Source organism: Carassius carassius, chromosome 37 (assembly GCF_963082965.1).
Source record: "Carassius carassius chromosome 37, fCarCar2.1, whole genome shotgun sequence".
NCBI classification, from domain to species: domain Eukaryota; kingdom Metazoa; phylum Chordata; class Actinopteri; order Cypriniformes; family Cyprinidae; genus Carassius; species Carassius carassius.
In genome coordinates, this window is record NC_081791.1 from 18,356,661 (window position 1) to 18,367,700 (window position 11,040).

The 11,040-nt window shown below is 35.1% G+C and overlaps 1 protein-coding gene across 2 annotated transcripts; it reads left to right on the forward strand.

Moving 5' to 3' along the window:
* Positions 1–1,845: 1,845 nt before the first annotated feature.
* On the forward strand, positions 1,846–9,897 carry zgc:158263 (ceramide kinase family protein). Of its 2 annotated transcripts, XM_059527950.1 has the most exons (13): positions 1,848–2,265; positions 3,731–3,826; positions 3,920–4,057; positions 4,135–4,263; positions 5,214–5,277; positions 5,546–5,691; positions 5,805–5,879; positions 5,972–6,124; positions 6,298–6,403; positions 7,140–7,243; positions 7,485–7,681; positions 7,763–8,097; positions 9,228–9,897. In XM_059527950.1, the coding sequence occupies exons 1-13, from the start codon at positions 2,136–2,138 to the stop codon at positions 9,286–9,288; spliced, it is 1,734 nt and encodes a 577-aa protein (XP_059383933.1). In that variant the 5' UTR covers positions 1,848–2,135; the 3' UTR covers positions 9,289–9,897. The 2 variants fall into 2 exon arrangements, with proteins under 2 accessions (XP_059383934.1, XP_059383933.1); XM_059527951.1 differs by lacking the exon at positions 9,228–9,897 and having other exon boundaries at positions 1,846–2,265; positions 7,543–7,681; positions 7,763–8,052.
* Positions 9,898–11,040: the final 1,143 nt, after the last annotated feature.

Sequence of the window (11,040 nt, forward strand, 5' to 3'; positions counted from 1 at the left end):
GAGCAAATTATACATCTATAAAACTGTGAAACCACCAGCGATGGTGACTGCCTATCTTTGGCTACATTAGAAACGTACCCAAACAAATGGATCAAGATGCATGTGGACATCTTATGTTACAATGTTGCTTTATGACCACATAGGCTAAGTCTATAAAACGTACCTATGTCATGAGATCCAGTAGTGCACTAACCTTATCTCAAAACAAGTTTAACCACATACAAATAACACTTCCCTGATCACTTCTTTAATTTCTTTCTGTTCAGCCATTCAGAATTTTCTCCAAATAATATCACAAGGACATCTGCACATGATCTGTTTACATGCCCAGTCACATCCATAACAGGGACAAAGTATGCCTCTGTCTTGCGGTGAGTTTTTAGAGCAGCTGTTTTCAATTTAGACTGCATCTGCCCAGCTGGATTTCCTCTAGCAACTCCAAAACAAGACTGTAGAGAATGATTATTGAGAAAGCAGCCAAGATGCATCACTGTATCTGTGAAAATACAGATGCACGGTGCTTGCGACACGAAATGGATTTGTTACATCTGACGATGTAGCTGACTGGAATTAAATAATTCATGCTACATTCCTTTTGGATTAACTTTCTTTGAGCCCTCCCAGCTAAATTGCCAAAATCAGAGTTTGGGAGGGAAATTATGCCTGGAAGGAACACATGAATATCGGAAAATAATCTGAGAAGACATAAAAGTAAAACAGTGAATAATCGTATTTTTCTTAACGAGCGTCTCATTAAATTTACAAAACCAAAATCAGGTGTATTTGTTTATGAGCAGTGCATATGCATATCTAAACCGGTGTCTCCACCTGCTGGAAGTTATAAGTAACTGTTCTGAAATACAACGTACTTGTCACCAGAACATTACAAAACAGACTGGAAAATACTAAAACGTTGTTTCTTTTGGAAGAGTATACGTCCTATTGTGTTATTTCCATTGCATTTATGGTCTACTTAAATATTAATTATGGCATGTCATTATATTAAAAAAGCATTAGTGACTAAGGATGCAAGCAACTTTTTTTATACCAACATAGCACGTGAAGACAGTTTAAAAAAACTTTCACGATTTGACGACTGTTTAATTTCTGTTTGGAGATACAGTCTTTAGAGAACTTTTGCAGGCAGGCAGGTTAAGCAGCCTTTCAGGAAAGTCAACTTTGCTGGTTTATAGGAAGAGGAATTCTCTTAAAGGAAGAGAAGAAACTCAAAAATAGACCAAAGACGAGTAAGGTGTGCTTAGTGCCTTCAAGCAAGCCTGGCACTTGTCTTTTGACATCTGATGTTCTTATTATATGTGTTCAGACTATTGTATCCTGCAACAAAAAAGAAAAAAAAGAAAAGAAACTTCATAACACATTTCAATCGTCATGTCATCTAGTCATTCCAGATAGTCACAAACTGCATGTTGACAGTAAAAACAAGGTTTCAGAACGACAAGCTTACATAAATATACTTTTTGTCGCAGCTATACAGCAGGATATACAGTTAATTTTTTTTATCTATCCACACCATAGACTGTATATCCACACATCATAAATATTTCGAAAGAATCTATTTAGTGTTTGTGTTTATTTCACTATCTTCGACCTCCATTTCACGAATAGGACTATTTAGCTATTACTACATTAAAAAGTTCCAATTCATAAAACATAATTGGTAAATAATACCAGACAGTGTAAATTAAATGTTCTATTTTATAAAGTTTAAATTAAGTGTATAAAAGAACGCTTCTGTACACGCTTGATGAATTACGGTTACTCATTTGCATATTCACACACGTTTATCCAATCAGAGTTGCGTATGCAAATTTCCAGGACAGGTGCGCAGCCTCACAGTGAAGTGAACCTGTTTTATACAAAACCTGTAACGAACAGTCAAATGGGTAAAGCACATAACAAAGAAGACGGAGCCGGGTTAATGCATCGGAACCTACCTTACCTAAACTTATTTATTACCCTCGGAGACAATTTTTAAGCAACGTCTATGCTCATGTTTGTTCGCTTCAAATGTAAGACGTCTTGACCAACTTCGAAATTCTTGCCTGAATAAATATACCGCTGAATGCTTGTGGGACCATGAAATTTAATATATAAATGAAAGTAAAACATAGACGATGATGGAGATAGATTCGGTGAGGGTCGAGTCGAGTCTGTGGATCGGTAATAAGCGGTACAGGGCTTTCCTAAGCGGTTGGTACTTCAGCTGTACTGAGATCGACAAGAGGAACCGGGAGAAGAAAACAAGTACGACATTCATTATCTTTCTAAACACACCTGAGGCCCTTGATGCTGATGCGATCTAAATGCTTTAGACAGCTCACTAAGTTTAAGACATTTGTTTGTTTTTTTAAATCAGATAGCTTGGTAGAAATATTTGGTTTATATCTTGTTTCTACATTTCATAATCGGTTAAAAAGCTAATTCGTGTACTCAAGATCATATAGTGGGTGTGCTAAGGGTGTATGACAACATTACATGGTAAAGAAAGATCCTATACTGAGATAGTAATTGTTGGCTGTGAATGTTATTTGCTTTACGTGACGATTATATGGAGAGGAGTAACGTGAAATCATTTAAATGCTTTGAATTAATATTCCATTAAAGGCGCACTCGGTCATTTTTTGATTATTATAAACGTAATGAATAGCACTTTTGAGAAATATAAAATTTACGTCTACTCACATGGGCTAAAAACTCAGTCTTTAAAAAAATAAAACAAAAGTGTATCTACAGTATAAGCAGGTCGCCCCCTCTTGGGCGCTGCCATGTTGATATCACATGACCAGCTGTGCTTAATGGACTGTGTTACTTATATTATTAAGAGTAATGTTTAATATTATAAGCTCAAGTCAGCAGCTTTTATTTTTAATAAGTAAAAAAAAAAAAGTAAAATAATTAGCTGATAATTACTGGTATTGAAACACAAGTGCAAAAAATATAAAAATGATTTACACACTTAGATGAAACTGTCTTCCAAAAAAATAAATAAATAAACAGAGAGAGAGAGAGACGACCTTTATACGTAATGGAGTGAGGTACTCATATTAATAACAAAAATATGTTTAATAATATAAGAGCCCAAGTCAACAGCATTTACTGTTAATAAATGACAAGAAAAAAACATTGATTATAATATTAGAATAATTAGCTGTTAATAATTAGTAATTGGATGAAGAGACATTAAATATAAACAAAAGCTTACGATCAAAAACATACTTACTGTACCTTTGACACATCAGTCGCGTATATGAAGATGATTAACCACCATATAATGATTTGATGCTGAGTGTAATATCGTTATTATTAGTTTAATTTTTGACAAGAAATAGCCTATAGAAAAAAAGTAGTCCTACTGTGTGCGCTATACATATCTATATCTATATTTCTATTTTTATTTAATTTATTTGCATTACAATATAGATGTGGCAACATAATCCAGAGACAGAGTTGGATTGGATTCAATAGAATATTGCTCAACGCACTGCTGATGAATGGAAATATTAATTAAAAGTCCTTCCATACTGGGAATTCATCTTTGTCTGCATTCTTAAAACAAACTGGACAGCACCAGCCAGGTTTGACAATACCTTGAACGTAAAAGACGTCTGCAGAAAAAAGGAATGTAGGAATGGTAGAATGTTTCTTGAGAAAATGAGAAACGTGTATATCACTTATTCAAGAGTGTAAAGTGTCTGTCTGCTGTTCTTAGTTTCAGTGCCAGTGTCAGAGGTGATTGGGGTGAAGGAGGGTCAAGTCGAGATCCAACCCCAGAAGAAAGTAGAAGACACTGACCTTGACTTTACATGTACGTTTCTGAAAGGGAATATTTTTTTTGCATAGGGGTCAAATACAGTGATGTTAGACTAAACATGTTTTTGTCTTTTTCTTATCACAAAAGTATTCTATGTGAAGTGCGGCAGCAAAGGAAACGGTATTGGAGTACAGAGGAGTCTAGGCAGGACCCAGTTCTGCTGTCCAAGCCGGGATGTCCGGGATCAATGGATCACTCAACTCCGAACCGCACTCAAAACCCACAGTATGTAAAGCAGAAAATAACACCCGTGATCTCTAACGACTCTCTAATGACTCTAACGACACTCCCTTCATTATCAGGCCCCTCGCGTCCTCACAGGTTGTTGGTGTTCATTAATCCTTTCGGAGGGAAGAAGAGGGGGAAACAGATCTTTCACTCTCTAGTGGCCCCTCTGTTCGAGCTGGCTGGCATCAGCTCTCATGTTGTGGGTGAGATACTGAGACTCTATCTGTGCCGTTCAGTAACTGAGCAGTTATCAAGTGTCCCCTTGCTTGGTCTCTGATACGCCGTGCACGTCAGGTAGTACGGTTCTCAAATAACATCCGGAGATCTTTATCAAGACTTTGGAAGAGGGCTCAGTTAAAATTAATTAATTTAATAAAAAATAAATACATTTAAAAATCTTTAAAAAGATATTATATATATGCTATATCAATTGATTATTTAGATTTTTCTTTTATGCCAAAAGTCATTAGGATATTAAGTAAAAATCATGTTCCATGAAGATATTTGGTTAATTTCCTACTGTAAATATATCAAAGTGTAATTTTTGATTAGTAATATGCATTGCTAAGGACTTCATTTGGAGAACTTCAAAAGTGATTTTCTCAATATTTAGATTTTTTTGCACCCTCAGAATATATATATTATTTTTTTCTCTCTATTTTGAATGGTGTGGTATTTGTTTAATTTAAATAAATGCGTGTGTGTGTGTGTGTGTGTTAAACATACAAGGGAATAGTATTATGTATATATATATATCTCTAGCAAGTTTAATTATTATTCATGAAAAAATATTTATGATTATTATTTTAGCATAATTTTTTTTAAGTATGAAATAAATGTTAATTTGTCAATAATTGTAGGAGTCATTTAATGTAACTAATTAAATAAAATTTTTGGAATGGTTTTGTTTACTGGAAATTCATACATAAAGCAACTTGCTTTTTCAAAAGAGTAATTTAATGTAATTTAATAACTACAATTTCTGAAATGGTTTTGTGTAAAAAAAAAAATATATATATATATATATATCATACATAGAAGAGCTCTCTTATTTCAAACGATCAAGAAAAACTAGGTTTCACATTATATAACCTCATTAAACACAGATATAGAGCAATTTGAAATAAAACTGGCGGCTGTTTCTTGTTTTTAGTGACTGAACGAGCAAATCAGGCCAGAGACTACATCCTGAAGAAAGACTTAACAGGGTTTGATGGGTAAGAGATTTCTCAGTGGTCATTCCTTATGAATAAAGATTCAAGAATGTATGGTTATAATGGTGTCATTGTAATAATTCTTGTCTAATGCGCCCTGTCCTCTGTATTCTGTTGTTAAAACAGAAGTGTTGCATAAATACCTGCAAGGCAATCGTAGAAATATGCGTCTATATTTCTATCAAGTCTGCTCATAAAACTCCATATTTAGGTTTTAGGAAGGTTATTAAAAGATCTTCTGTATTTTAAGCCAATCTTTTTCCCCGTTCAGAGTCATATGCGTGGGTGGAGACGGCATGTTCAGCGAGCTGCTGCACGGTGTGATTGGACGAACCCAGCAGGAGGCGGGAATTTCAGAACACGACCCGACTGCAATGCTGCGGCCGTGTGACCTCCACATTGGCATTATTCCAGCAGGTGAACTTCTGCATAGCTCCGTGACTGACTGTGGTCTGTTTATATCACTGATGCATAGTGTAGTTAGTGAGAGGAGCGTTAGTTTACCTCCCTGTGTTTACTCTTCTCCACAGGCTCAACAGATTGTGTGTGTTTCACTACCGTAGGCATAAATGACCCTGTGACATCAACGTTGCACATCATCATTGGTAATCTGCACATCATCTTCCGTTTTAAACGATGAAATGTCGGTCAAGACTAGACTATATAACTCGATCTTTTTCCTTTTTTAACTCACCAGGAGACTCTCAGCCTCTGGATGTTTGTTCTGTCCATTATCAGTCAACACTGGTGCATTATTCAGTCTCTATGGTGGGCTATGGTTTTTATGGAGATGTTTTGGCAGAGAGCGAGAGGCACCGCTGGATGGGCCCTCTCAGATATGATTATTCAGGTATATACAATATACAAGTATATACTATATGCAAATATAGTTTAGACTGAATAGTGATATGTAGGTCAACGCTTATTACTTACCTTAATACATATAATCATAATTGTGAGAGGAGAAAGAGACCTCAGTCCCATCTCTGCTCATATTGCCATGTCTGTTTGCTTTGCTCGTAGGTTGTGTGGTGTATTTGTGTAACAGGAGTTATCCGGGACTAGTGCAATATCTCCCTGCTGATTCCCATATCTCCAGCCCAAGGGACAACACTCGCTGCCTCTCAGGGTGAAGATTTGCATTCGTCTTTTTGCTTGGAAATCACATTAGAAACATTTTATTTGCATATATAACAGTGAAATTATTTTTTTGCATGTGTAACAGTTAAATACAGTGAATTAATTTTCACTCTGTAAATTTAAAAGAAACGGCAAGTAACAAATTGAGGTAAACTTGAGATTTTAAATTATATTTAATATATAAATACATTTTTATTTATAATTTATTATAAATTATGTTATACACATTTTATTTATACTTTCTCAACACTCACAAGTGTGCCTAATGTCTGTAAAATTGCCTATAGAATTATGACATTAGTTATGTTTTACATTTATTTAATCAATTGTACAGTAGGAGCAATAATAATAGTAATAAATATGAATTAATAACGAAAATAAATGTAAAAATAAAAACAACAATTAAATAATACATTCAAAATCGATGCAAATGTAAAATCAATTATGAAAAATATTACGTTTGTTTGTTTATTAGTTTTTTTAATGTATTCCCGTTTTATACTAATTTGTTTATCTTTGCGTTGTTTTATTTATTTAACCTTGTATGTGGAATTACATGCCCATAAGCAAATATTGCAGGATTTAAATTGCATACTTTGCGGGGTCTTGCATCAGCCAGATATTGAGAATGGCTTCACTGGTCTTCACTGATAACTTTTACACAATCGCTTGGTTTTTACAGCTCCAACAAATGTTTAAAAGCATGTTTGCGTGTGTAAATACAGGTGCCGAGTATGTTCAGAGAGCAAAGAGAGGCTGTTCCCCCACTTTGACAGCTCCAGTTCCCTCTACAGCACTACTGTGAGCCAGTACAGCAGTGAGTTAGAGGGTAAGACCATCTGCTGCCTGTTTGTATAATGATCGTCTGTGTCATCTCATTAGAGACCTATTACTGAGATCACACTGTGCTGTGTGTCTCTGTGGGGTTCATATGTTGTACGACTGTATTTAACCGTTGTAATGCAAGCACCAAAGTGCTTGGGTAGACCAACAGTACAAATACATTATGCAGTTATGATGTAGACTATGATTTTAGGATCTTGAACCTTTTATTATCGTTTTTATCTCAGGTGAGTGGGTGACTGTTGAAGGCAGGTTCAAGTGTATCTCTCTCACCTGTATTTCAAGCTCATGTCCAAGGAGCCCAAAGGGTCTTTCGCCGTCCGCTCACTTGGCCGACGGGACAGCAGACCTCATCCTGGTGCGAGAAACGAACCCTCTGGGCTTTCTCTCGTATCTTCACAGGCACACAAACACACAGGATCAGGTAAAACCTGTTGACATTCAAGAACACAAACTCCCTGCTAAAAGTTTAATCAGTCAGAAAAACAAACTTCTGTACTTTCAGTTTGACCTGCCCTTTGTTGAAGTTCATCGTGTCAAGGCTGTTCGGTTTTCTCTACCCCCTGGAGAAGAAGAAGAGGAGAAGGAGTATGAGGAGGGTGATCGAGAAATACAGACCTCCGCTGAGAGAGCACTGGAGGATCCTGAGAAACTGAGCGGTGGGAACACTGCAGGTCATTCACAGCAGCATTTTTCAGGGAGGAAGGAGAGAGGAAATGTGACAACGAGTAGAGTAAAGAGACGAGGCTTTGTGTGTGGGCCTTGCTGTGCTAAACCTCGCTCGATATCAGTGTGGAACTGTGATGGAGAAATTCTACCTCACACCGAGATCTCATGCAGGTATTTTTAAGATCAGTCTGTTGAGCAAGTCTGAGCTTTTTAATTGGAGAAGCATAGCTAACACGCAAAAAGTAATAAAAGTAAATAATAATTGAACATCAAATTAAAGATCAAAAATCATGTGACACTGAAGACTGGAGTAATGGCTGCTGAAAATTCTGCTTTGCATCACAGGAATAAATGCAGTCTATTTTAAAATGCAGTCAAATGGGGTGTAGAAATAGTGGTAGACATGATTAAACGGTAGAATTTTGTCAACCGGTAGAGATTTTCGACTATCGTTTCTATCACGGTTGCATGCTCACATGATGCTGCTGTGCTACGTTCTCATGAAAACTTATGGTTTGCACGTGTTTTAAGCATTGCAGTTTAAAAACAAGTTATTTTAAGCCATTCAAATGCAATCAGCAATGAAATCAAACTCATTTTGCTATATGCACACACTGTCAGAGAGTTTATGACTGTTTATGGTGCTCATAGAGTGCAGGAGTATTGAACGGGAGTATGAGTTATTTTTGACACTTTATAGGATTTGAACCGTGAAATTCACACACTTGTATAAGTCAAAATGCTCATCTTTGCAAGTATCCTCGTAAACGCAGTAATTTAATTTAAGGGAAAAAAACCATGTGTAACAGTTTATTGGATCCGGGCAGCTCTTAAAGTGACAGCAGTCTTCACTAAATCACTTTTGTACCTTTAATAAGAATAAATCTATATTTAATTTACACAGTGAAGAATATGCAGTGTTTTATATATTATATAATTACTTTATACAATGTATGTTGACTTTCTTTCTTTATTTGTTGTACTTTTCTTTTTTGTCATATTGCTTGTAATTAGTTTCTTAATCTTTTTTTTTATATCGACACTGGTGACAAGAATTATGAAATTTCTATGGTATCAAAAATTTTGCAAAAATAACTATATTGTGATATATATATCGGTACAATGAAATAAAATTAATCATATTGTGATACAAGACTTTATCTATTTATTATCCGGCTCTAATAAAGAAAGCAAATCATATAAAAATATATATATATATATATTTATGACATCTAGTAGAAGTTTTGGAGTTTGAAACCAAAAATGTTGCATCTTTTCATTTGAATGTTTCCTTTCTACAGAGTTCATGGCCAGCTGGTGCGTCTCTTTGCCAGGGGCATCGAGGATTCAACCGTTCCATGAAACCAATCTAACAAATGAGATGTGATCAACCAAACAGATCTTCATGAGGACTTCATTGGAGGGGAGATATAATGTAAATAATATGCATGATGGGTGAGAGTCTTAAAAGGTGAACGTATAAGACAAACAGTGAAGCAGAGATGTCATTTAAGCTAATTTCACATTTGTTAACACGATATTTCAGCCGTTCTATTTTCATGGAAATATCGAGAATAGTGATAACATTAAGATATTTGGGTAATGGATCAGTTTTAGATTTGTAATAATATTGTTTATTTCACTGATTTTATAGCTTTTTTGCAGAGCAAAAAAGGATTTATGCAATGTTTTTAGTGTAATCTGACAGGTAATGTTAAATGTTGTGTCACGTTTATTTAATAAAGGTTTTGCACTGGTTGTCTGTCTAGGGCTTGTACTGTATATGGGAGTGACATGGGAGTCACAAACAGAGTGAATAACATGTTTTAAGGGAGTGGACTCATTTCAGGCAGCATTCTAACAGCTCAGCTGGAATGTGCATTTACAGGATGCCAATGAGTTTAGTGTTCAAAATCATGAATGAATATATGTGTGTTTGTCCAAATAAAGTGTCATAAATGTCTACCTTGATATGCTTAAAAAGTTGTTTTCATTTATCAGATACACCACACACACACACACTACATGAAAAAAAAAAACATCAGTATATCAGATTATCAATTTGTGATTTAACTAAAATATTACATTTATAATTAATAAGAAATAATGCATTTTTATAAACTAAATTTCTAAAAAATAAAAAATAAAAAAAAGAGGAAGAAAAAAGAACAGTAGTGCATATTGTGAATTAGAAGATCTTACAGGTATGTAATGTAGTTCCTTATAAATAAGGTGTTTTCACGAATGAGTTCCATTTCATCTTATCTAGGGTTCGATTTTAACGATCTAATAGATAACTCGTAAGTTAGGCCTACATCAGAATCTCACTCTTATCATCAAATTGCCGCTTCTGGCGACCAAAGAAAGAAAGAAAGGATAATGGTGAAAGATGATCGACTGTAACATCACTGTGTTTCGACAGCTGATTAAACATTGATCAACTTATGAGACTTAAACCCTGTAATCCTGGTTAATTAATAATAACCCATCTTAACTGTAAGTGACAGTTGGTGGTGGAGGAGGAGGATGAAAATCTAGCACTGTAGGATCTATGACAAAACTGTACCTGCGCTTCATTATTACCGGTTACATCTTCGGCGTTAGATCCTCAGGACTGAAGTACATTCCACACCACTTGGTCACATTTTTGGCATTCATTGCCTTTTCTGGCAGCACCGGTACAACCAGATCTATAAGAGTTAAATATATCCTCAGAAACATCAGCTTCACATGCATTCACAGCTCTGCTGCATTTCAAAATGTGAAGAACAAAAGAAACAAAAAGTGTTAGAACTGGAACCTTTTTTTGTTTTTTAAACAAATGATCACTGCAGCAAAACTATAGCTTGCAGTTCTCATCATATTATTTTTTACCATCAAGGAGGGATTCCAAAAACCTACTTATGTAAGAGCCTCTGTTAAAGACAATGTTGATCTTTCATCTAGATACACACATAGATAATATGCATCATCACTATACTCAAAAAAGTATACTTAAAAAATATGCAAATATATTTTTAGAAAATAAAAATGTTCTATTTCAATATTATGTTATATATTTTATTGTCCAGTTTGACCTTTTTTTTTTGCTAAACATTTTAAACTCCAGCAAGT